The sequence below is a fragment of the Falco naumanni genome, chromosome 5 (assembly GCF_017639655.2).
Source record: "Falco naumanni isolate bFalNau1 chromosome 5, bFalNau1.pat, whole genome shotgun sequence".
Taxonomy (NCBI): Eukaryota; Metazoa; Chordata; class Aves; order Falconiformes; family Falconidae; genus Falco; species Falco naumanni.
Genome location: NC_054058.1, coordinates 44,864,874 through 44,892,306, shown reverse-complemented (window position 1 = coordinate 44,892,306; position 27,433 = coordinate 44,864,874). Strand labels below are relative to the sequence as shown.

Sequence of the window (27,433 nt, the reverse complement as noted above, 5' to 3'; positions counted from 1 at the left end):
TGTCTTGTCCTTCCTTCTTGCTCTCTGCTCGGTGCATCTTCATTGTCCTGCCCCAAGAGTTTACCTGCATAGTGGTGTGTTTAGGAGAGAACCGGTGGAACCCCCCTTGATTTTTTTGAGCCTGTCTGTATTCTGCTTTTATTGGCTTAGAACCGACTCCCGATCCTGAAAGGAGATATTTGCATGCAGAATGCCTACACCCTTCTTTGCGCCCTGCCACTATTTTGAGAGTTAAACTCCTTACCAGATGCATCTCTGCATCTTCAAGTGGCTACACAACTTAAAAACCTGGACACTGAGTGCCTGCAGATGTGCTTCAGTATCTTTCTGTCACTCTCTTTTTGGCTGTGTTTTTATACTTTGCTCTGGACAGGTAGGTTTTAATGTACTGCTATTGTAGGGCTGTGGAAAGGGCCAAAATAAAATACCAACAAAATACTGCAAGACTCAGAACGTAACTGCAGTGAGCAAATGTGCAAATGCATTTGAAAATTCAGCTCAGAATTAATTCCATCTAAAAACCAAAACCTGCAATCCTTTAGGGAGAAATTTTCTTCCAAAGAAAGGAGAAAATACTTGGTTTCCTGTTGGTATGCTCAAAGGTCCTGCATTTCATTGCAGTGCACGCGAGTGGTGTTAGTGAGAGGAGAAAAGCTGACTCCTTCCACTTGAGCATCCTGTTAAATGCTATTCTTGAAGAGAAAATGTGCACAGCTGGCCTGCTTCCCCAGCCCAGAAAGCTTCACTGTTCCACCTAAATCTCTTTCACAGCTGAGTTCTAGTTTCTAGCATAAATCTTAGACTGAACACCGAACAAAACTGTTTCCCTGTCCAGCCAGAACCAGAGTCCTTGGGCTTCATCTCTATAATTTTACTGCAGGATCCTCTCCCCTTTTCTGACAGTTTTAAAGGCAACATTCAGCCACTTTCAGCCAAGTCCAATACCCTACTGGACCTTAGTGGGGAAAGCTGACTTACTAACTAACCCTGGAACAGTATCATTCTCTCCTACTAAAAAGCAGGAATACAAAGCACAAAGGCAGCAAACAATGTTCAAGAAAGGCTCTCTGCTCTCTCACTTCCTCACCCATCTGCAGCCAGCCTTCCCCACTGATACCGAGTCCTTCAGACCGCTTCCCCTCTCTCCACTGCAGGCTGCCCACAAGACCTTATCAGCAACTGTATGCATAGAAGTAGCACTAGGGAAAGTATTTAAGGCAGTGTACAGTGGTTCAGCATCAGCTATCCCCCCCAAGGTGCTCTCAGTTTGAATTTGTGCTATAAATAAGAAAAGTCAATCAATTCCACAGGACCAGATGTTCCTGCGCAGTCTACTAGGAACAAGCATATTGAGCTCGCTTGAAAATTGTTGCTCTGCATAACTACTGGGGTTTGTATGCTATGGCTATATATAGTGATATATTTAAACTTACCCTGGATCCCAAATGCATGCCAGAACGCAGCGCACAAACAAGGAAACCAAAGATACAATATTATGCATTTAATTTTTAGTCACAAACTTCCTTTCCAAATGCACATTGTGGTAACTTAGCTTGAAGTACCTTCAAATGAAGCTTCCAACAACAGCTTTGTAAACAGCTATAAGAAGATCTGCCTATAAATTTGTCAGTCCAAGAGCTTTTGGCAGGAAATAACAATTCAGAAATGTTTCACAGAAAGGTTGTCATTTCAGTGAGCTTCCTATGTGACCCAGTGAGCTAAGTCCAATGGGTTACTGACCAGCCAAAATTTTCAAGGTCACATAGTCTGCTCCAGTATATGGCATCTTAGGACCTCCAGGTTCTTGCTGCAGAAATGGAAGGTGGACAGACCTAGAAGCTCCAGCCCTACCTGAGGCTCAGAATATGGGCTCTGAAAAGTACTGAATTCTCCTCCAAAGCCACCAGCACCTGCAGTGTCCCTGCCATGGCAGTTTCTGCTCCCAAGCTCTGAAGCTCGCTATTCAGTCACGCTTCTCATACTCCTAAGTATGTCTGGTAACTCTAACAGGAAGCCAGGAGTTAAGAAGCAAGGAAGCTATGGAAATGACTGGAAACACAGATTTTTAAGTTCTCAGGCTCAAAATCTGGAAATTCTGGAAAAAAAGTGCTCAGGTTATTCTGAAACCCTTTTTCAGACCTTCTACTCAAAAAGCCACAATTTTTACATGCTCCAAAGTACAATAATCCTTGCTACCCTCCTCCCCTCAGTGTCAGAATGACAATCAGTAAAAGAATTCCAGCTTTAAAAGAATTCTGGGTGTAACTGGAAAAGAGAAAGCGCTTTGTAATTGCTTTGAGAAGGCAAGAAATCTATGCTAAAGTTCAGAAATTTAGCTTGGCTTCCCAGACACCTTGTTTTTAACCATGCAACTAATTTAAATCCACCACATTAACCTTGCTAATTTAGAGCTAGTAACATGGAAACACACAGCAAATGATTGCTGCCTGAAGATTAGCCACAAGTAAACACAATAGAAAAATAAAACCTCAGCATTCCATTCTTTCATTCATTGGAAAAGTGTAATTTAGTTTAAATTCTAAGCACATGTTTATATTTTTGTAGTACACTTTAAAATAAGAAGGAATTTTAATACCCTGAGACTTCATTAAACCTAACCGTTGGCGATTAAGGCATGCTGTGAAGCCACGAGTGAGTGCTATTTCTGAAATGTGTATTGGTGAAACACTAGCTAGTTAAACTCTGTTGCGTTTTGAAATTTTGTCAGCAATAACAATTGTATTTTCGGGGTACTTAACCATCACCTTAGCATCCAAGAACCTTAATTTAGCTTCCTAGAAAAAGACAAAATGCGGTAGTTGTCCATGTTTGGAGGGAACACAAACTGGCAAACATACCACTGTTTTGAACTCAGACACTTGCCACAGCAGCCAGTCTTCGTTAAGCGTGTACAGGGCTTTGCAAGTTATCGCGTCAACAGGGCCTTTGTTTATCCTCTGATTGAGGGTTGTCACTAGCAAATAGAAAGGTTCACCAATCGTCTCCTAGGACATGAAACAAATGCAAGGAACATGTTTATTTTTGCAATAATTAAATGGGCACGAATAATGAGAGAAAAATATCAAGTGTAACAAATTATTTCCTTTTAACTGACTTGCTATCTTGCAATTAGAAAAGAAAATCCCTCTGAGCCGATTTATCTAGTTATTTGTTTAAACCCCATCCTTTGCTTTTCATGTGAAAGTCTCATGCAAATAGCAAGGGACAGCTGGAGTGTGTGGCAAGACAGCTCACAGCCCCTTGCTGTGCACAAGCACACTACAGACAAGCTGCTCCTACTCCACCTGGCAGATGCTTCCTAGTTCCACCAGAGAGTGGGTGGGGGGCGAGATGTGCATGTGTTCACACACATACTTCAGCTATTTCAACCTTTTTCAGTCCTGTGAGAAAACAAGCTAACAACTGGTTTCCTTTTGACTTGGTGTCTCCCCTTGCTGTCCCTGAAAAAAAGCCTTGGGAGCAAGGTCGTGGGACGTAGACTGGTGTATTAGCAAAAGAGGGAATGAACCTGGGGCTTCCCTCTCCTGCCTGAACTGCAGGCTTCAGGGAAGTACCTGAGAAAGGAAGGATGGATCTTTGTTTCCACATGACACCATTCCTGCAGCCTGGCTAAGGCATCTCACTAGCACAGCTCTGTAAAGATGACTGGTGTACCGAGAACAGATCTCTGACAGTTCCTTGGCTTTCTCCTGGGGTTTCAGGAAACTGGTGTGAGCTGCTAAGCCTCAAACAATTCTGCTGCTATATTAATGCAAGAACTGATATGAGTGATACCAACAGTACAATACCATCACACTGGTAAGAGAAACAGGAAGCATAACCAAGCACTGAAACCAAGAACGAAGTGCTATGAAGTGGAATAAAATAAACAGCAAAATGAAAGAAAATGCTTATTTTGTTTCCACTTGAAGTCATTTAGTTCTTAAAATCTGCAGGCTGTTTGGAGGTTAAAAAGTGTGGAAAGAAGTTTAGTTTTCCAAAAGATGGTATTCCTTACATTTCCATTACGTGGTAGCTTTCCAAGAGCTTGCACAGAAAGGTACAGCTGTACTTAAACAAGCATGTCAGTCTTTTAGTATGACCAGAATACATCTCCTGGAGATGAAATGTCTAACACGAGAAAAGAATATGCTTGAACTGCAAAACTACCCAAATCTCAGCCAAATAAAGGACGTGATCATCGCTTACATACGTGCTCTTTTCCTACATCCCATTGATGACAGCTAGCTAAGTCATCTAAACTAGAAGAGAACACATTAATAATGTTAAATTGAATGCTTTAAACTAACTGATCCCTCTAACAATTCCTATGGAAGAAATCAGTTAAAACAGTTCTTTGCATATCTTACATAGTAACAAGATGTACACGTACCCGAAGAAATCCAGAAAGGCAGACAGACATCCAGTTTGTCAGCAGTTTTTCTACCACAGATTCTGTTCGCCTGAGCAGGAGCTTAGGCTGTACATTGCTTGATTGCTCCATCAAGTCCTTTGTCAACACTTCCAAAATATGGGTTAAATAAACTAGCTTAGTTTGTAGTGCAATAGTCAAGAAGGATGCAAACAAGCACCTGTTAAACAAACAAACAAACAAACAAAAAAAAATAAAAGGAAGAAAAAAAAAAGGAAAAAGAAGGGGGCAGGAGGGAAGAATGCTATAGTATTTGGAATTTCTCTCCCCAGTCATCTTTAACAAATGAAATACACTTTAGTGCAGTTCATATCTTAAGTTCTCCCTCCACAGGTACAGAAAATGTCCACTGATCTGTACAAAAATATAAAATATTGAAGTCCATCTGCTCTTGTGATTATTTTTTAAACACAGAATTTGTGTCTCTAGATTTAATTCTGCAGAACAACACCTGCTTCAGTGACAGAACACTTCTAAACTGTAGAACTGTTGATCTAACTGCAGGAAGTGTTTACAGTTTTGAAGTGAGTTTTCCTGCTCCTCTGCCTTTTTGTTTACATGTGCAAACATTCTGATTTCTCTTTAATGGCTTTTTTTAATGGCAATATTTTTTCTTCCTCATTGTGTGCAGATGGAGAAGATGGAAAAATGCTCTGGGGTAATGCAAGCGTGTTTTGCAAGAAACAGAAATTACATTTGTGCGCTACAATCCATGTTGTTTTTTCCTGCTAATTCTTTGTCTTGAAGATGATAAGCATAATCATACTATACCTGTCTTTCACAGAGAAATTTTTCTGCTTTTCAAGGGTGTGAATGAGAGTAACAAGAAAGTTCTTGTTACAAATTAAAGCATGCAACATGTTGAAGCTTTCGTCCTTGCTTGTTTGGTCTCTGCTCTGGAATAGTTAAACAAAAATAAGCAAACTGTAGTTTGGCTATGATGGATTCTTAATGCTCAGAAAAATGGTAAGCAACATATGGGATAAGAACCTGGCTTCATTCAAATCAGTGGGAATTTTGCATTTACTTCACGGGTCTCAGGATTTTACCAAAGATACAGTTGCATTTCTGTGCAACACAGAGTACACACAGGCAGAGCACACATTTTCTGTCATATACATAAAGTAATGCCAATAGCTAAGTTTGCCTGTCATTTTCCATCACTAGATTCTGTTTATTTCATTTAAATAAATCATAATATACATTGGGTAACAGCATCTTACATACCAAATTCTTTTTATACATAAATCCACGTAACCTTCCTCATGGGGGAAAGGGAACACACTGAAAATGCAATCCAATGTGTTCTAGAACAACACTGAGATAAGGGATACAATTACTCTTGAAAAACTGTTTGTTAAATAAGGCATATCACACTACATCAACTTACCTGTGGCATGTCTTCACTGAAGATGGATGCAAAGCCTCCTGACTAAAATATAAGACAGGTGATATTTATCATTCTTAAGCATACCAAAAATTTCTAACACATGTATGTTAAACATGCCAAGCACGTTCCTGATGGCATACAACTTGAAATAAAACAATGCAAATGCTGTTTTCTAACACAGCTACAATATAAAAACTCTACACAATAAGGTGCTGCCAAGGTTCCCTGAAAAGTGAACTCTCAAAGATGAGCTGGTACTGACTTCAGTGCTGCTCTGTGTGTTACTCTGTGCTGCTGAGCTGCACTAGCACAGCAGTCAACTATCGGTCCGCAGGAAAAGCTGTTCATCACCCTCATCTGCAAATGTGCTGGCGTGTGAGGGGTGCTGTAGGCTGCATCCTTCTAGGGCAGCAATGATAGCCTTCCGTATACAGGGTTTCTGTAACAGAGTGACACTCAAGTTCATCTGCCTCCATTCATTTCAAGGCACTTCATGAATGTTCACTAATGAGCTCTCCAGGAGGTCCATGCTGTCAGTCTCCAGAGAGGCACAGGTGCCACCACACATCCAGTCCTAGCAAAAGCTCTCACAACAAAGGGAAGCCCCCAGTTCTCCAATACCTTGTCAATGCCTCTTGTCTGATTCTAACAGCCTGTAAGGTCCCAACACAGCTGCATGTTCCCAAAGCAGCACCCTTGAGCAACAAATTCACACTCCTAACAGTCATCTGCTCTATCTGTGATGCTGGCAGCCCCTAGTTTCCTTACAGAATCATAGAATCACAGAATTGTTTAGGTTGGAAGGGACCTTCAAAGATCATCTAGTTCCAGCCCCCTTGCCATGGACAGGACACCTTCCACTAGATCAGGTTGCTCAAAGTTCCATCCAACCTGACCTTGAACACTTCCAGGGATGGGGCATCCACAGCTTCTCTGGGCAACATGTTCCAGTGTCTCACCACCTTCATTGTAAAGAATGTCTTCCTTATGTCCGATCTAAATCTATCCTCTTTCAGTTTAAAACCATTGCCCCTTGTTCTGTCACTACAGGCCCTGGTAAAAAGTCTGCCTCTGTCTTTCTTATAAGCTTGCTTTATATTGAAAGGCTGCAATAATATCTCTTCAGAGCCTCCTCTTCTCCAAGCTGAACAATCTCAGCTCACTCAGGCTTTCTTCACAGGAGTGGTATCCCAGCCCTCCAACCATTTTCATGGCCCTCCTCTGGACTCACTTCAACAGGTCCATGTCCTTCTTATGCTGGAGACACTCTTGTGAGAGCAGAGTAGGGAGGGAGGATCACCTCCCCCAGCCTGCTGGCCAGGCTTCTTTTTATGCAGCCCAGGATATGATCAGCTTTCTAGGCTGCAAGTGCACATTGCCAGCTCACATCTAATTTTTCATCTACCTATTTGATTTTTCATCCCTCCTTTTCCTCATGACTCCTGTTCTCTTCTCCCCTACCATATTCTTCTTCCTCTTCCTCCATTGGCTATTCCCATTTTTCCAGAACTTTTTCAGCCCCCCCTAACACCATCTACCAATAAAACACACACACACAGAATGAAACAATCAAAACCACGTTAAAGGTTAAAAATGCTTGTGAACAGGGAACAAGTATGGTAGCATCAAACCAAACAATGTGGGAAATTGAGGGAAAACAGAAAAAATCTAAATTGAACAAGTAAAGCAAAAAAACAGGCTGAACAGAAGGAATATTTTAAGAACAGATGTAATATCCATCTAAAAACCTACAAGCATTAAGCACAAAACAAAAGCTATCAAGCCAGATTAAATATAAAAAAAATTGAAGCAGCAGGAAGTGAGAAGCTCAAAATGAGATGGGGTCTATCACTCTTCATTTCAGGTATCTGATTCAGGTATCCTTAAGCAACTCATCCCATCCTGAGACAGATTCTCAGACGAGTGGGATGGATCGCTTTCTTGAGCTGCCTGTCTCTGCACTGACTACAGAAGATGCTCAGTGAACAGCTTTGATGTCCATGTTTAAACAGCTTAGGTTAGAAGAGACAAAGCTCACTGAACATTGAACACACTGGAAGGCAGAAAGAGTACAATACAGGCATCATTCAAACACATGAGGTTAGTGAGGGAAGTGGTGGTTTGTCACTTTGACCCTTCTGACACTCGGTTGCAATCTACTACCCCATCACCTTTTCTGTTCACCAGCAATATTTGTTTAGTAGAGCACTGCTCTCCTACCACATTCATAAAGCACAAGGCATGTTTGGACACTCTGGTAATGTAAACGATAAGTACTTAGCAGGAAAAATCGGTACACAATACATTAAATAACTTGCCTGACTGACACTGCATGTCTGCAGAGAGCTAATAGTGGCAAGTTTACCTTTGTGGTATCAGTATTTCACACTGAGATAAGATCTAATTGGAATCGTTTCCAGGATGCAGCAGCATGAGTCTCGCCAAGGCAAAACAGGAGCCCTTCCCTTTCTGACCTCACATAATGCAATGGAGTGGCAGACTTCATGTCTTTTTTCCTTTCCTTTTCATTTGCATAAAGCAAAGCATTTCCACCCAGACAGCTTCTACAGATTGTTACTGTTTTGACAGGAGACTACCACTAGTAAAAGATGCATTCCTAAAAATAACCACTATTTTAATTCTAATATGCCTGGCAACAAATTAAACTGAAAGAAAAGAGATACACAAAGTAACGTTTCCTTGGTCCAAATCCTTCAAACCTCCTAGTGACCCCATAAAAATTACACTGGGGGCATCCCAGCAGTATCAGAAGAGATATTCCCAGTTTCCTTTGGTGTGAGAGCTGGACTCAAAGCGTACAAAGACTATGCATACGTAATTGTTAAATATTAGTCTACCTTAGTATCTGGTATTTGGTGGTGTACGTAAAAAGACCCTCATTCTGCACTATCACATGTTTAACTTTATCACAATGAGCTTTTAGTGGAATCGCACATGGCAATAAAGCGATGCAGTGTGCAGATAAGACTGCAGGATGGGACCACAGCACTGATGAGTAATACATGAAGACTAGTGGGTAGTTCGCATACATACCAGCTATACCCTACAAAACCACAGCACTAACCAAAGTTTTCTACTTATTGGTGACAGTTACACAGCAAAATATCACCAGCTGAGATCACAGCTTCTACCAATTAGTAAATGTCGGTAAGCATTGCTTAACATCATGATAAAATTTTGAAAGCTGTGGCAAATGCACTTATCAGCATTGTAATGTGCTACATATGCAAAAAAAAACCCCAACAGCAAGAGAAGTAAAACATTTGAAAAAAGGCCTCTTCGGTCCTCTGATGCAGTGGCACAAACTGCTCCAAAGAACAATGAAAATATCCACATCTAAACCAGACAGCACTTAAGTATTAATGAAATTTTTAAGCATGTGACCTGCACTCCTCTGAATCGAGGTCTTACCATTTCTGTCAGCAGCTTGGAGCAGAAAGTTAGCACAACCTTAGAGCCATTTCTTCATCCCACAAGTTAATTAGGAAGTGTCATGATGTTAGTAGCATGTTAGCTAGCCTGACTGTTGCTTTAATTAGCTATAGCATGGAAAGTGAAAGCATGAGAACAAGAAAAAGCAGTGGATAAATTATAGCTTAGTTAGGATGGCCTGAAAGGCAAGCAGCTTAGGGAGGCTGAGCCAAAAAAAAAATGGATGCACACACAACCCTTGAAAATTCAACAATAGTTCTTTATCTATAGCAGTTAGGCTTCATTAAATATAGAGATGTACAGCCATAAGTGTTCTTTGCTAATTCTTGACTTAAGAAAAGTTTCTCGTGAAAACAATGTGCAATCACTATGTAGTATTTACTGTAGTTATTTGATCCTGACCTTCCTAGCTTTTTCATTATTAGGCAGGGCTGACAACTGAAACACTTGTAAATAATTACCTCTGGAAAGAAAGTTCTAAGAGCAAAGTGTTTGTAGTCAAGGAAGGGAACAGTTCCAAAACTATCCACCACATCTAATTCATCCATCTGCAGCTCAGCAAATCCTGAAAAAGCAACCCCCCTCCCCACCCAGAGAGTTAGTTTAGCTGACACAAAATCATCTTTACGATTATAACTTGGCCCCAGTAGATATTCCTTAAAAACAGTTTTCAGGGAAGAGAGGTTGTTTTACTACTGAAGCTCTTATGAACAGGAAAGTACCAATCCATTTTTTTCCTCCCACTTTTGTTGAAGGAAATATTACGTGCAATCCTATTAGTAGCTCAGTGCTTTCTGCTACTGCAGTGCACAACATTAAAGAGGAACTCTGATACAACACAAAAATATTCTAACAGCTATAAAATTAAAATGTTTATATCATGTGAGCTTCTTGACAGTTTCAGTTCAGAAATTATCCTGTACTTAAGCTCTATAAAGCTCTTTAGACCTACCCTCACGTATTTCCTTCCGAATCTCATATTCCAGCAGTTCAAGTTGCTGACTCTGTTTACGAGTTAACTCTTTGGATTTGTATCTAGTAACTATGAATGCCGCTAAAAAGGAAGAAAAAAAGATTCTGAGTACAGAAATCGCAGAACAGAAAACCCCTATATAAAATATATATTAATATTACTTTAAGAAACAGAAAGATTAACATACACTTGCACTCTCCAGGAGGATTACTGTTTCTACTGTTGTTAGTGTGCTAGTACCCATGAGCCCTGGTTATTTGGATCTAAACCCTAATGTTTAATAAAAAACATTCCTTTTAACAAGGTCATAGAATTGTCAATCCAACTTTATTTGAAGCACACCCTGCTACGTACAACCTGCACAGTGAGACACAGAATCTAACAACCACTTCTGCTAGCAGCCTTCTTAAAGTAGCACTGATAGAACAGGAAAACCAGTTGTTTTAAGCAGCAAATCTGAATTAACTTCTCTAAAGCTTATTTTGAGAGAGTAAAGGCATGAGATACGGTTCCTGTAAAGGTAATGCACTTTTTAAAAAGAAAACCAAGCAAACAAAACAACAAACTCCTAAACTTATTACAATAGATGGAAATTCATCAAATACATAATCAGGTCAACACGTTCAGAAAAGAAGTGTGACAAAAAGAGGAGGGTATAATTATTTACCCCCCTCAATTTAGTAATGACCTACAAATTCATGAATGATCCAAATGAGACTGAGCAGAAACACCACAAACACTGCCTGAGGATAAGCAGTTTGTTAGGGAACATCTGCCCCAGGGACAGGAGGGAAGCCCAGCTGACAGCTGGAAGGGCCCAAGTTGTGACACAAGGATGTCAGTCCTACGGCTTGCCTCACTAAATGATGACAAATAATCCCAGCAGAACAGACATAACTACTGTCTCCTAACGTGCTGTAATCTGACAAGATGGACTTCACCACCAGACCGGAGTTAACTTTGTCCACTCTTATTGGGAACCAGGGAAAACCATCGGACTGCTTGTGACAGTCCCAAACATGTATGTGTGCATGTATATGTGTTTTATGTGTCATGATTATACCCTTCAGCAAATCAAAAACTGAAAACACGTTATTGTACTTACCTATAATGACACCCACTACAATAGGTAGCAAAATAAGAACATATAAATATATGTGTGATGATGTTGGTTTGACTTCATGCTCAAAATTTCCTAATTTGACCTGAAGAAAAATAATGGCTGTGTTAATAGAGGACAGGCATTATACCGGTGCTTAAAATGACATTTATTATATTAAAAAAAAATAAGGCACATGGAAGACACTGGTTCTTCAGATTATTGGGAAAACAGCAGCAATTTGGGAAAATATGTATGAACCAACACAAACTTAACTTTTAGTGTGTTTGATGTTTATGCAGGATAACAGAGCAGTGACAAGAGAAAAATTCGGAGGTCTTCATGCAGCATCAAATTTTGCCATTGCTCTCACTGTAAACTAGAGCCCTTGAATGGCAAGATCTGGCCTCAGGCTGGCCAAGTGGCTCATGGACTTCAGAATCGCTGCTAAACATTCTGGCATTTTGAGGTAAGGAAGGCGTGTTGTTAAAAATATTCCTTTGCACTCACAGTGTTACTCTGCTGCGCAGAAAAGTAAGATAAGACTCATGCTAATAATAAGGGAAGTAAAATGTTTGACATACACCTAGCCCACAGCCCTCTTCCCTATTTCTTTGCAGAAGTTTCAAGCTCTTTATGTAGGATGCAGGGCATTCCTGAAGGTCTGTTTGAGAACAAATACAACATACGCGCACAACATCCCCCAACAGCCACTGGCATTAACTCTTAGGGATACACAAAAGTGCTGAAGTCTGCCAGATGCCAAACTGAGGCATTCACCACTGATAATTATGGCAGAAGAAATTTCACAAAGGAGGATCTCAAAGAGGACTGTGAAAGCACATAAATAAAGGGTAGCTAAGACTATAAAAATACTAGAAGTAAAAATACACTTTGACACAGGAAAAGAATACCACCAAGTGCCAGGGACAGAAATGAGCCTGGGATAATTGAAAAGGAGAGTCGGGTTGAAATTATTTTGGGTTACAGCAGGGAAGGCAAAGATCTGGTGATTTCAGTCACTGGCTTGTCACAGGAGGTGAGCAGCCAGGGCAGCTGGAGACTGCCAACTGGATAGTCACATTGCAGCTACACAGACACAAGCAAGCAAAGAAACCCCACAGGGCTGGAAGGACACAGACCTCGTATTGCTGGGGCTACAAAGAACAGAACATAAAGCAGACCTATTTCCTCTGTCAAATGTTATTTTTTCCTCAGTTGTTTATATGTTTTCACAGTTCCTACACAAAGTACTTCCGATCTGAGCCTTCCTAAGATCCTATTTGCCATTTCCAAGACTGAAATGCATTGGTGGCTAAATACATTAATCATCCTGTGACTAATACACCTGCTTTTCTCCACTTGTCACATCCAGCCAAAGCATTCCTAAAGCAGAAATTTCTGTTCCTCATCCCCGCTTATTGAAAATAGAGGCAAAACATTCACTTAATTTTCTGCTTATATTTAGATTATCTTTAATCTTCACCATAACCTTCGTATCCAGTGGCCCCATTTCTTTCCTTATCTTTTATTTATCTTGCTTATGAATCACAGACTAAATAAGGTCCACCTGAATCAATCCAATTCCTATTCCTAAACTCATATTCTTCCTGCATGGCATTATAAAACCTCCTCTGGACAGGTAACGCCTCTGAGCTTTATGTCATCACCAAATGTTATTAGCACATGCCTTATTTTTGTACTCAAGTCACTACTGGTGTTAAATAATAACTGTATGAAAATCAACATTGCCCAGTGTAAGCTTCCCCTTATAGAGCATCCAGTTTTTCTAATCCCTAGTGTCTTCATAATCAACATGTTAAGTAGTTTACTGAATGACTTCCAGGTACATGTGATCTACTGCTTTTTTGTTGCTGAGAAAATAACTCATCTTATAAAATAAAGATACCTAGCATAATCTGCTTTTATTGAAAAGAAGTTGACACCCCATTTTCCATTTACCTCCAGGTCTTTCATGAGACCCTCATTCCAAATACATTATAAAGCTTTACACAGAGGTAGGATTAGATCAGCACATCTCCATTTGCCTAGTTATTTTTTTCTTCTTTTGAATATTGGCTTTATATTTGCTGCTCTCCAGTCATACAGTATGTCTTCTGACTGCAGTTTTCATTTAAATTCTTCCTATGAAGCCTACAGTATTATGTGCCATTTCCTTCACAGTGCTGTGATGGGAATGATCCTGCTCCTACTGTCTTGAGCCTCCTGATCTACCTGAATCCTGGTACTGTAACAAGAATGGCATTCTCTTCTTTGACACCTCCATTCAGACTGATCCTGTCTTTGACCCCACACTCAATATCCTCTTTCATCTTGAAAACTAAGGTAAGACATACATTTATTCTTAAACCATATCTATCTTTTATACCCATCTTATCCTTTCTTCAGGGTGGCCCTACTTCTTCGATGATGATTTATTTATAAGGTTGAAAAAAACACTTGATGGTTTATGACATTTACATTTTTCTTGATGTTGAAAAAAGTAATTTTTAAGGTACCAGAAGTGAAATGTTACATTCTAACTATTGCATGTGATTTGCCTTAGCAAAGTGGTGACTTTTTGATGACAGTGACTCCTATGAAGCTTGCAGGATGAGCACGTGATACTGCAAGGCAACGTTAATATTTAAATGCAACACCAATCTCAGAAAGGCTTTTCCGTGCCATAACTGGCTCAGACGGCAGGATTCACAGATGGGGGATCAGTTAACAGTGATATGAAATTGAGAATAGCTTCGTTAATCTTTACTATGAGCCATATGCCTTGAAGTCAATAGAGTGATTTCAGCTTTATGCCACCATACACTGCAAATAAGGGTCTGGCATCATTTTTCTCCCTCATAAATGGTGATGATTGCATTTTAAAAAATTCCTATCTTCATCTTTTTCCTGGAGCAAATATCTTAAGCTGCCATTTAGCTTTGACATCCATGCTAATGTTCTTATGTTTGGGCCTGGCTTTGTGCCACATGTTCAAAGCATTTTGGCCTTCCCAGCGCACAATGAATATCACCCCCTTTTTCATGCAGAAATGCCTTCTCTTCTGTCTAGGTGGAGATCCCTATGCACTCTCCAAGATCCTTATCTACTTTAGCAAAAAAAATTAAAATACTTATCTACAAGCAAATGGGAGGACACAATCCTTTTAGTCAGGGCCACGGTACAGCAGCAGATTGCTTACAGATCTAAGATGAGGGGCTCTCCTAGAGCCAGTGATGCTGTATCAGTGATGTCTGTGCTGCAGCTAGAGGTGTGACAAACTACTGCTTTCCTGGAGCTCAGCAGAAGTGAGCTCAGTTTGGGCTGCAAAGCCTACCTCTGACACTACAGCAGTAACCAGACAGTAAATGAACTCAGTACCGTCAGTGGTACCTAAGCTAGGCAGGCTTGCTTAGATGTGAGGTGGATAACTGTACTACCGAGTACCAGTACAGCAGAAAACGCATCCAGTTCCTCCCTCTATAAAGAACATTCACGATGGCAGCATTAATGATACAGTTTACTACATTTGTATAAACATCCAAACACTGTTGAACTGCAACAAAAGGGAATTCTACTTACAAAAACTTTCACCGTGGAAAAGTCAATCTTGTCTGTTCCTTCCCTTTTGAATTTGCACAGTATAGTGCTACGGTCTGGCTTTTTGGTAATATTTTGGACACTGAACCATATCTTTTTGGTCTGTGCACCATTCATATATGACAGATAAACTTCTACCTCAGTTTTAGAAATATTCAAGTTGTCATTTTCTTTCTAGAGGAAAAAACAATGAAATAATAAAAACTAAATAAACTACATACAGCAAGAAACAAAATCCCTAATAACTATTTTAAATAAGGAATTAAGAGTTTATTACTTTCAAACTTACATATATTTTTAATTCCAGATCAGGATCCAGCTCAGTGTGCAGCTGGTAGTTAATGAACACTGGGTCAGGGTGATAGTGTAATTTGACGCATGGTATAAAGGTAGTTTCCACTTTTAACATCATATCAACAACTTTACCCTCCGTTGCATGGCCCAGGCTTGGTGTTAAGTAATGATATTCAGATTCATTTCCAGGACACCTAGAGACCTAGAAATGCAATAGCAAAGCTGTAAGTCATTAAGTACTCAACAGTGAGCACAATCACAAACAGGCACTCAAAATCATTTTAATGTCTTCCTGACTTCACACAGGTATCTGCTAAACCTCTGCGATCAGGGCTGCACGCAGAGCACCTGGGAAAGTTTCTGTGTTGAGCCTGTGTCTACCTTTATGCACATTCACCACACACTCTGCACGCTGCTTTAAGGCTGATTGCACAGTGCTATGGCAGCTATTTCCTGCAGTGAGACAGGAATAGTGACAGTGATTTCTCCTTCCTTCCCCTCAGTGTAGGTGACACGAGAGGAGCAGGACAAGCCCTCCGGCACCCCTCGCACTGGCTCTCCCCAGCTTTACTTCTGAGCGGGGTTTGCTACAGTCACCCCATTGTTTACTCCACGGGGTTTTCTGGTCTCTGTGCTGCAAGCCCAGGAGTCAACAGGGTGCCTACCTCCTCACAGCCTTGGAGAAAGGGTTTTGTCCCAACATCAGCTCCACCCCTTGCTGAGGCAGTGGCACCATTTGGGTGCTCAACACAAAGCCAGAGAGAAGTACACCACCCCCGTCTCCAACAGACCCATACATGGAGGCTGGGGAGACTCAAAAAGGATGGATTTGGAACAAGTCTCTAGAGCACATTAAAAAGACTCATGGAATTATGCAGGAGAGTAGCTTTTGTGTATCCATGATCTTGTACCGAGAATGTGTGCAACTGTAATCCTACAAGTGGTCACATTTATTTCAGTAGGGTGTCTGACGTGTGCCTGCAAGTGTTCAAAAAATATTGAGATTTTCCTGCAACCTTCGGAACAAAACCTTCAAGAGACCTCTGTTTGGTATTGTAAAGGAGATTAAGACTTACGGTGAGGTTTGATCTCTGGTCATCTGAAATAATCACACTGTCCACCACATTAAAATTTCTACCAATCGTAGTAATTTTGCGACCACCACTGTAAAAAAAGAAAGAGGGGTTGGAGGGCAGTGGTTGGGGTTAATATTATCTGTTTTCTCACAGATAAAGTCCTGCATTAAGGCTTCAGCCATGAATAAACTACTCATGCATTTTGCTTTGGTAGCAGCCAATATAATACACTCAAGCTGCAGGACAAGATAATATGAGCTATACAGTGTGCTTCCGTTCTTTTCTCGTAATGTAACGGTAAATACTTTTGCTACCACAAAACCAAATGACTTGATAGCACAAACATGCATACTCCTTTTCAGGGACTTGCTTTCTATTCATGCAGCCAAAGAACTAGACCATGATTTAACATTCTGTCTTGAAGAAAGAACGTCAGGGTCTTTCACTGCCCCAGAGTAGCCCTGCCTGTGCTTAATTCTTGCCTTTTTCAGGACGAACCAATGGTGCCAGGCACCTCACAGGAAACATTCTCGGCAGTGTTCAGACCATCTGTCTCAGCACACACAATGGTGCTTGTGTCTGAGGGCTCTTGGCTCCCAATCTCTGCTGAACACAGCTGGAGTAGTTTAAGGTATTATTAATTTCCAGCTGCCTGAGCTGCCTCTCACCTGGAAATGAGGGCATGCATCCTAGCTGCTCAGCTGCTGCAGCTGCCAGTCCAACGTATTGCCTCAAACCCACATATGCCAGTGCTTGACACCAAGTTACCAGATTAAGAACAGGGAAGTGGGTAAAAACAGTGCAGGCAGAGGACAGGTGGAAAGCTGTGCCTGAGAGTATCTTAAAACCACCCTGTAAGTCTTTCACTGGAGCTATGAGTCCCCCACAGAACACAGCAGAGGCTTGAAAAGGGCTCTTTTGGCTTTAGGGAACCAAGTCCTAAAGCAAGTCTAGGTGTATCACTGCAGTGGTGATAATTTTTGTGTGATTTCCAATTCACTGATACTTTATACTGTTTCAGAGGTGAAGGGTATATCAGTATCAAGAAATCAAAGTTAACTGGAGTTTGAATTCATGCATGCTACCCATATTTTGGATTTAGCTTTAGTATGAAGAGACTATTTTTGACTTCTGTGGAAGTCAAAAGAAGACCTGGGGTGGGCAGGGAAGTTTACAGAATCCTGACAAACACAGAATCTGTCTTGCATGACCCTATCTGTATGCTAAATCAGTTCACCGGCGTAAATTCATTCTTCATGACAGGTTACAGCAGTCATCCAAGTTTACATCAGCTGCAGTCTTGCCAAGTAGGTTCATATCAGCTCAGCGGGACCACACTTCAGTAAATAAATAAAAAGTATAAAAAGACAAATTTACCTAATCCAGGAAGTGTTGGGTGTGATTCCAAAACATGATGGCAGTGAAACATAATGCAGGGTCATTGGTGGTGAGCATTTTTCTCCATTAGCCTGTATACATATACGTTTGGCCTCTTTACGTGTTGGTGGGAGAGCAAACGTCATTTGTGTATCATTTAGCACACTTCTAACCTTAATGCTGGAAGAGAAAGAAAACAGTCAGAAATGCAGGACCCACTATGCCACTCACTGCTGCTACTACACAAAGCCTATGACCTATAGCAAAGGATAAGGAGAAAAGAGAAATGAATCTCTGAGTTGCCAGATGGAGGTGGAAAGATAGAGCAGGGAGCTGAAAAGACAAAGTAGGGCATCTTTTGAATGAAGTTGCTGTGTGTCACAGTAATCAGGCAAGACAGTACAGATACAGGTCTTGTGGCCTTGGGATGAGGCTGTGTAAGGCAATGTGTGATTTTGCTGTTTACTGTGTACTCCTTTGTGCTACCAACACAGTCCACGAGCTAGTCAAGAATGAGAACCTTAAACTTTTCTTTCTTCTTTTTCTTTCTCTCTTTCCCTCTCCCTGCCCCTCGCCCCCTTCCTCCTTTTCACTCCTTCCTCTTTCTCTCTACTACTTCTCTCTCACTTCTTCTCTCTGTTTTTTTTTTTCTGCAGTCCCCAGGAAATCCATGGTTGAAGTAAAAATCAAACAGTACCACAAGAATGCTTTTTCAAGTGCTAGCTATGGAAAATGGGCTTGGTAATCACAGGCAGCCATTGCAGATGCATCTGAAAATGACTGATTCAGAATAAGATAGCCTAATTATCTAGGGGGTAACACCGTGCAATCATTAACAGAGAAAAGTACAAGCTATTGCATGAGAGCTTCCCTTCCCTGGCACGGCGTTTGTGCTTTCACAAGCAGAATCCTAGAATATATGGGGGATATTCTGAAGCAGCAGTGAGTCAAACAAAATCTGAGGCTTTCCTGTGACCTAACTTCTTGCTGCCTGCTGCAAAGCACAGAGGACCACAGGTACAGAACTGTCCTACTACTGCTGAGAGAACTGCCTATCTACACATCCATCCCTTGTATTGTACCCAAACACCGAATTAATTTCCATCCTTTGGGAATTTAAAGTGGAAGTATAACTAAAGGAGTGCAGAGCATCCCCCACTCTGCTGAGAAGGGTTACTGGACAACTGTATTGCTAGGGCAAAATGGGCATAATTTTCACCATGCAAAGTAAAAAGTATTATTATTTTTCAGAGCTTAACTCACATGTCTGGCTTACAGCCTGTGATTCCAGTCAGTATCAGTTTTATGCCCGACGCACGTGTAAAGTTTTCTCCTTTGACTGTTATTTCACTTTTGCCTAACGTAGAAATCCACAGAGGTTCAATGGAATGAATGCTGATAAGCTATCAGAAAACAAAACAAAACAAAATCTGGTTATAAAAAGGCTAGGCAGTTAAACAACAGCTGCAAAACCAACCACCACCCAGGAATGCAATCTTTATTGCATTGGGACAGATTTGTCTTATTAATTTCAAATCTTGTTAAGCTTGACCCTGGGGATAACTGTCAATCAGAACTTCTTTACAAGCCAACTATTTTTACCTACATATTTTCTATTTGAATGTATCTCATAACAAAGTTGTCCAATGGAATCACAATCTGACATACTGGAAGGTAAGCATCATAAAAACCCAGCTTGAAATGATACATCTTGTGTGACCCTTGAAGAACTAAGAAACAATGCAAGACGAAACCTGTGGTGCCGTCACTATGAGAGATCAGAGAAACAAATGAAGGCATCTCTCATGACCTGAAAAGGGGAAGCAGGGTCAAATCCTAGAATGAAAAGTTGAGAAAGAGCCCCAGGATTAGCTTTACTAGAAAGTCTTTTCAAAGTTATACATAGAGCTAAAGGTACAACACAACTGCAGGGATTTTTTGGTATCCCATTTTGATTCTAAGAAGTTTACAAATCTCTTTTCCAGCACTGAAGAATAATTCTAGTTTGCTCTGTCACAGTCTTGCAGAAACGTGGACAATTTTTAAACTGTGCTTTTCTTTGGCTATCTTTGCATTTACTTATTTTAACTTACTAACGCTACCAAGAAAGAAGAGATATTTTTTTTCCCCTAGTGTATTTACTTGATCCATTTGACAGCATCTCATGTTTAATCAATTTTACTGCTTCCTCGGTTTTATAATCACACAGACTGTTTCCTCTCAGTGTATCTTTCAGACAACAAACTGAAGACATTCAAAAAAACCAGGAAAAAACACATGTGAAAAAAACACAAACTGTTTGGGACCTTCTCAGCCAAATGATTTATTAGCTTGCTTCTAGACTGCCTATAATATTAAAATGAGGTTTTAGAGTATTATGATTATCCTGACTTCTTGACTTCTGCTGTGCACCTGTGGACACCTCCACTGGGCAGTTCAGCCTTCCTGAGCCCAGAAAAGCTGCTGGTGCAAAACCTCCAGGAAAGACCTTCCCACAGGGTTTTTTCTCCCCAGTAATCTTCTCAGAGCAACACCAAGACTTCGGGCTGGTGGTCTGCGGGGACCACTGGGGTCACATCACCATCCTCTGCAAACACAGCCATTGCCTGCTTCAGAAAGGTCCCTGGCACGTTGTTCCCACACGCTACCACAGCCTGCTGAACACCAGAGTGCTCTGGAGCAAATGTGAGACCTGTCACAACTGACTGAAAGCTGCAACTTGTGTCTCAGGAAAAGGCAAGAGAGTGAAAGGCTGGGGCCAGAGGGCCTGCAAATGGGCCTCCAAGATGACCTCTGATAGGGATAATGGGGCAACGGAAAGCCCTGACAAAAACAGCCTGAGGCTGGGGGGTGGGGGTGGGTGTGGGTGGGGAGAAATTCGCTCCCACCCTGATCCAGGGATCAGTTTAACCCTCAGTATGCAAGCAGGACAAGTGAAGCAGAAATCTGAGAGATCAGAGCCAGCGAAGCACCAGTGCTTTTCTCTACCCACATCCCTGTCCCGCTGCTTCTCCCCAGCCTCAAGCGCACCAAGGACAGTCAATATCCTCACACAAATCCAGAAGCCAAATCCTACAGAAATGAGTAAAACACATGCTTTGGGGCTCTCACTGGTAACCAGCAGGGAGCTGTGAAGCACAGGAATAATGCAGTGTCACACAAACACATGGCGATCCCCCAGAGCTGCACCAGGGCTGTGAGCCCCGGTGAGGGCAACGCCAGGCACCCCCAGCCACCGGAGAGCCTGCTTCCCCGCTTGACCACCGCGGTCTGTGACACTTTCCTCAGCAGCAAAAGAAACTGCGAATTTCCTCACTGAATGCAGGAGGGACCAAGCACCCTCGCTGGAGCCTGGGGTGCTCATCTGCCCAGTGCTAGAGAGCTGCTGACCTCCCAGTTGCTGCATGGTAGGGCGGGGGGAGATGCCTGGCAGCAAGAGGGGAGGGAGACAGTTGAGAGGCAGAAGGGTATTTATAAAAATCACTAGTGGTGAGGCATGTGATGAAAGCAGCGTAAACATGCAGAGAGACATACAGATAGCGTGTGCCAGGTCCTCAGGTAATGTAAATCAGCACAGCCCTGTCAACTTCAATAGAGATCCACATTTCTGAGCTGCAGCCCCTGGTCCCCTGGACAGCCTAGCACTTCCCTGGGGCTGCGTAAACAGCAGCAGCCACATCCTCAGAGGTGTGGTTAGCATGGCTGCAGGTCCCAGCCAGATCTTGGCAGCAGCCCAGGTTAAGCAGCCTCTGCCACCCAGGGGAGCTCATCCCCACTCCCGCACAGCCCCTCCTGCGGTGCTAGCACGGGCCCGAGGCCACGCGAAGAACTGGATCAGGGAACTGGCCCAGATGAAAAATAACCTGCCGAAAGACAACAGTTATTTCCAGCCGAATCAGTTCCCCAGCCAAGCGTACTCGCGCAACCACTCCAAGTGCTGCTCTGGCACGGGGAGGGGGAAGGCACATGCATGGAATCCAGCAGCTGGATTCAGGAGGAGGGCTGGGGCTGTCACTGAAAAAAAAAGTATATTAATCTAAATGCTCAGCTGGGGTTGTGGGAAAACACAAATCCTCTTTCTCAGAACTCCAGTATGTTCTCCTTAAAGCACCAGCAGTCAAAGGAGAGCAGGATTTCAAATGCAATTTCAAGCCCTCTGAATGGATCAATCACTTCTAAATAAACATCTGCCTTTGGACTGCCTCTGGTGCTTTCACTGCCTTGTCCATCACTGTCTTTCCAAGATAAGGCCCGTGGAAGAAAGCCATCTCCCAGGCAATTCCAACTATTTACCAATGTCAAATTAATGCACTTGGAAGCAGAGCAAAGAAGAATTTCCTCTGTTCTTCCACCAGCCATAATGTTTTATATGCAGACCAAATCCAGAATATTAATGCTCAGAAGCACAAGTATTACAATCCCACTTGTCTCTGTGAAAAACAAAATGGATTTTGTGATTTTGTTTAAGAAACCTCAGCTGAACAGCTGAATTTAAGAGGCAATTCCTGTCTTCACAGGTAAAAGTTGGGGTAATTCTAACAAAACGTTTCGAGATTAAGAACACAGTTGCTATTTATACCAGCCGTGCTATCACTCACAGAAAAGCAGAAACCAAAAAGTGTAGGCAGCAAATCTCTGTGTACTTACTCATCAGTCAAATTTCTCTTCGCTACTCATTTCTTTCCTAACACCTGCATGCCATAAGCAACCACTGATGTCAAGATTGCTCAGTTTTATGAGAAAATAAAACCATTTTGGCACCTTAAATAATGAAGGGATAACCTCATGGTTGAAGGGCTGGCCTACAAGGCAAACCGTGTAGACTGCACACTCACATACAGTCTATATGATTTCAATAGAGAACTCAACAACCAGATTCAGAAGGGCACCAGTGACACTCCTTCCTTTCCAGTGATCCAGCTTGAGCAGGATGGATGGAGAGTAGCTCCATCTCCCGTTCTGTCTACAGTCTGGAAGCAAAGAGAATTTTTCTGGAACTGTGAACCAGGGATTTACTAACACCCAGGGTTTTCAGTTCCTGGATGCATCCTCTAGCCACTTGTCTGTTACACAGAAACTGGATGACACGTCCTCCCCTTCCTTCTGCTCTCCTGGCAGCTATGTTTCAGGAGAAGCTGTGATCTGGCTGCATAAAATCAGGAAGAGGTTTGAGACTCTGAAACTTAGTTTCCCAGAGTTGTCTGTGAGAGAAGAACTCTAAACAGGCATTTAAGTCCAGGTGAGAAACTAAGTTCAAGATGTTCTCCTTTGGGTTTTTTTGTTGGTGGTCAGCTTATACGTCCCAGCTCTCAGTACACTGGCTCCTGTGGAGTGCCTAAATATAGCACATGTGGACTTTGGCATTTAAAGCAATATTGTAAACACTGCATCGAGAGCTAGGCATGTAACTGTTGTAGTTTTCACTGTCTCAGTGCCTGGATATGAAACACAAATCTTTGTTGGTACCTTTAAGCATCAACAAAGCATTAAGAAAAAATAGTATCAATCCAAGTCCTGCATTACCTTTCTATGTAACCTGACTGCCTTCTCATCCATATCTCTGTTCTTCCTGCAAAGTCCTTTCATTTTGAATAAATTTTTCCCCCAACCCACAGAACCTCAATAATGGCGATCTTAAAATGCCAACTAACCTCTGTTTTCTGCGTAGTGGCGATCCCCTCGGAAGCAGCTGCATTACAACTATCCTGAAAAAAAATCAGCATTTCTCTACGTCAGGACAAGGAAGAGACACACTGCTCCTCAGATATTAAAAAAGAAGGAAAAGGCATCACAGGGGATTCCAGTCCTCCCCAATAAACTTCACCTGGCAGGTGGTGGCAGGAGAGACACGCGTCCATTTACAGCTGGCACACTCACCCTTGTGTATACATCGTGAGCAGCTGGTAACACAGAAAACAGAGGTTTTGTAAGACACAGGAACTCAACCTAGATTCAGCCATGACTGTGAAATTTCAAGTGACAGAAAAAAGCTCAAACCCAAGAGAACAACCTGGCAAACATATAATGAAATGCATAAAACTTTACCCTCTAAGTCTATTGTTCTGTTGTGCTTATTTTGAGGACAAATTTAGTATGAAATACAATCTGTGCTGAGATGCTGAGTCATAAATTTCCAAAAAGCATGAAGCAGACAGAACACTCTGTGTTTCATTTTGCTGTGGTTTTCTCCAGTACATAAGTGGCCAGATAGTACTTTTTAAGCAGAGAAGGGCAAAAAAACACCACTGATTCTTTCACAGCCTGCCTTAACTTCTGTGTGTGTAGAGCTAGCAAGTACTGCTAGTTTACTATTGCCTTCTCTTACCAAATAATACGCCTGTTGAAAAGTAGTTTGTCCCTATCTTGCTTTGCAATGCATCTATCAGCGTGGAGGAAAGCCAAGAGCAGCACAGGCCCTCCCCACACCTGCTGAGAAATGCTCTGATTTAGAGAAAGACAGCTCCTTCCCTGTGTTGCTCCAGGGACAGGGAAGTGATGTGCTGCTTCCCAAAAAACAGGAGTTCAATTTCATTCCAGGTGCCTATGTGCCAAGAGGCCAGATGCCCTTTGTATAGGGGAGGACCATTCTGAACAGGAACACTGCAGTTACCTACAGTATATGATAGCCATGTCTTTCTAAGTTTTAACAACCACATATCATAAAGAGTTAGGCCACGTACTGGGCACAAATGCTTTCTACTGCGAGCTCTCAATACAGCTCTGAAAGATAACGTATACAGAACAATAGGTATTAATTATTCCTATTAGCAGATTAGATATTACTTTCTGGTTTAATTGTATTCATGTTACCCCTGGACTATATTTCAGTTGCATCTGGCTCTATTAAAAACCAGCTCCATAAAGTGACTTTTACAGAATCTCTTGACTCCTTTGATCTAGGTCCTATCCCGAGTTCCAGGGGCCCACCTTTTTCACAAGGACAAAAAGGATTTTAATGTCATTGTGACATCCTTTATTATCTCTTCAGGCACTTGTCTTAAATTCAGTCATTGTAATAATTCTCCTACAGCTAGCTGCCAGGGTCCTGATAAATAAAAGTGTCATCAGAAGAAGTAGCTTTCTAAGGACAAAAAAAAAAAAGAGGAGGAGGAGGAGGAAATGGGCCAGGAAAAGGGATTTTACTATCTTTAGCAAAATGCATTTCTTTAATAAATACAAAAAAGAAGAATGATCATACTTCAGCCCCCCTTCCCCACAAACACACAAACCCCTCAGTGAACTTGAATAGGAACAAGACTCTTACTTTTTCAGCTGAAATGTTTGTGTGATATTCCAAGAGCTTGAGGACAGCGATGCTTCAAGAACTAGACAATCTGGAAAAATGTGACTGTTAGACATATAGACATATGCTGGACATTACAAGAAATAACTGTAAAAAAATAGTTCAGTTGAAAGCTCACGTGCCTTCAGCTGTTCTCTACATGGTATGCACCTTCTCTCACACATTCATTCACACTTTTGACTGATACAAATAACTAGATTTTGTCCTTCCATAGCATCCTTCAGCTGAGTTATTCCAAGACTTTATACACATTCATTAATTAAGCTTGATGCCACCACTGCATGACATACAAAAGTAACGTTATTGCCAGCATACAGATAAGGAAATGCTACCATGGGGCAGGGATCTAGAATCATCTCCTGAAGAGCACACAATGGTATACTATAATACAGCCAGACCCCAGATTCAAGCCTTCTAACACAACAGACTGTGCTAATGTGAGGGACCCTAACACACCATACTTCTCTCGCTTTCTTGGTTTCAGAGTCTTCTTTTGTAATCTATGCAGTAGCAATTTTCATCCTATTTAAATCTTTTATGATTGCATGAGTCAATTTGCCATTATTTCAGCTAGCAATTACTATACCAACAATTCACTGGCAGCTGTGGAATGAAAGAGTATCTTCTCCTATGAGCAGAATACCACATCGAAAAGCAGAGTTAGATATATACCACTTAAGCCATGGTCCCTTTCATCTGTGTGCCTGCAGATGTGTACGTCTGTGAAATGAATGACTGTCTGAGATCAAACAAAACCCGTGTGTGCAGACTTTTCTGGCTTCTCTATGCTAGGAAGTAGATAGCTTTTTAATCCAGGAAAGTTACAGAGATTTAAAGTATATCTACCTTGCAAAGGTAAAGAAAGCTTTGTCTTTGTCACAGGCTGGCTTGTTCAGATGAAAGCTAGCTTTGGCTACATCTAAATTGTTAAATCAGAAGTATCTCCTAGCTCCACATGTCAGCATGGCACTAGGGGTGCTCACTGCAAAGGTTGCCTGCATTGCTTGTTAGAAACAGCCCTTGGGACTGTTCCTATGCTTAAATATCTCACTACATGGGTAGCAAAGAATCTGATTTTTAAAGGTGTTTTAATGCTTGAAGATGTGGATTAGCACACATAAACATTCTGAAATCCTTCACCAAGCACCTATTGGCATCTCCAGAAATCCACGTATCTGCATAAATCTGACATAGTGGGCACACAGTTGCCTAAATCATTTGCCTAGGTCATTACATGAGAAAGGTCTCAAGCCGTGTACTACTGAAAAGTAGCATTTTACTAGGACTACTAAGTAGAAATAAGGAATCTATTTGCTTCTGGCAAGGCGTGTCTTCTCTTACGAATTTGTGTAATTTTTTAAAAACAACACTGTCAAATACGGTTTCATGATTCCGCCTGTGTGGAAATTCATGGAAGCTATTATTTTCTGTAAGGCCTGGTCTGACCTTTCAAAATGACTTGATTGCACTGAGTAGCAGGCATTTTAATTTTTTTTTCCAGAAATGATACCTGAAGGAGTTTTGCAAGTGCATCTTCTTGTGAGACTGAGACCACTTTACATGAGGTACCATAAATAGTCAACGTAACTTCCACACTTGCATAATCCACTAATATATCTCAACTCACAGGAGCATGTGAGCGGCAGTAATACTGGTGGGCACAAGCTAAGCTTCTGATTAATGCTGTTAAAGGGGTCATCTTTGGCACAAAGCACAGGCAAGGCAAGCTGGCTTCCATAACACTATACTCTGAAAACCTGCTAATGGAGCAAGGGAAAGCCTTAGTCCATGAAGGCACAGAAACTAAACAATGTACTCCATAATTACAAGAAAACGTGGCTTTTGGGACTGGGTCAGTAAAGGACAGTTTTTCCTTCTCTAATGCATTTGTCCCTCTTAAAAATCCACTAATAGTGTTTACTAGAGACAGCTTAATAGACCGGAATACTCACAGATATCAACCCTAGCTGTCATCTGCTAGTGACAAAGTCTCTTACTCTAGATTCCCAAATCAGTATTGGACAGGAAATTGACACAACACTTGTATGACGTCAGAGGAGCTTTTCCCATACAAAGTCTGTAGGATGAGCTCCTGAGATCCCAGTATTCCAAGAAACCTCCCTCAAGGGCAAGGGTCTCCAAGACAGCACTCTTTGCAGCACTGAGCTCTCCAGAACAACAGGTCATTGTAAGTTCTGGCTAACATTTCATACCTCTTTCTACACAAAGTTGTTATAAAAGAAACATATTCCTGCAAAGTATTAGGTGTCTTTTGGGCTATATTATCCGGGGAAAAATAAAAGCAGGCATTTATCTGAAAATTTTGTTTCCTCTTCAAGTCACTTAAGAGCACATGGTATCCTTGCTATCTTTGTCCCTCAGTTTCGATGAAAACTCTCTTTTCTATTCTAACATAAGCGAGTTTAAAAAAGTACA

At 41.5% G+C, this 27,433-nt stretch overlaps 1 protein-coding gene across 1 annotated transcript in view; it reads right to left on the bottom strand.

Moving 5' to 3' along the window:
• PLXNC1 (plexin C1) overlaps positions 1 to 27,433 on the bottom strand; it is a 72,262-nt gene that overhangs the window by 21,601 nt on the left and 23,228 nt on the right. The window contains exons 7-21 of the mRNA XM_040594311.1: positions 24,959 to 25,028; positions 23,519 to 23,594; positions 23,346 to 23,399; positions 18,958 to 19,097; positions 17,695 to 17,874; positions 16,318 to 16,405; positions 15,237 to 15,443; positions 14,930 to 15,121; positions 11,354 to 11,453; positions 10,228 to 10,329; positions 9,737 to 9,840; positions 5,823 to 5,864; positions 5,204 to 5,328; positions 4,394 to 4,592; positions 2,859 to 3,005 (exon numbers count right to left, since the gene is read on the bottom strand). Coding sequence (XP_040450245.1) covers positions 2,859 to 3,005; positions 4,394 to 4,592; positions 5,204 to 5,328; positions 5,823 to 5,864; positions 9,737 to 9,840; positions 10,228 to 10,329; positions 11,354 to 11,453; positions 14,930 to 15,121; positions 15,237 to 15,443; positions 16,318 to 16,405; positions 17,695 to 17,874; positions 18,958 to 19,097; positions 23,346 to 23,399; positions 23,519 to 23,594; positions 24,959 to 25,028 — 1,826 coding nt within the window. The remainder of the gene's footprint in view (positions 1 to 2,858; positions 3,006 to 4,393; positions 4,593 to 5,203; positions 5,329 to 5,822; positions 5,865 to 9,736; positions 9,841 to 10,227; positions 10,330 to 11,353; positions 11,454 to 14,929; positions 15,122 to 15,236; positions 15,444 to 16,317; positions 16,406 to 17,694; positions 17,875 to 18,957; positions 19,098 to 23,345; positions 23,400 to 23,518; positions 23,595 to 24,958; positions 25,029 to 27,433) is intronic.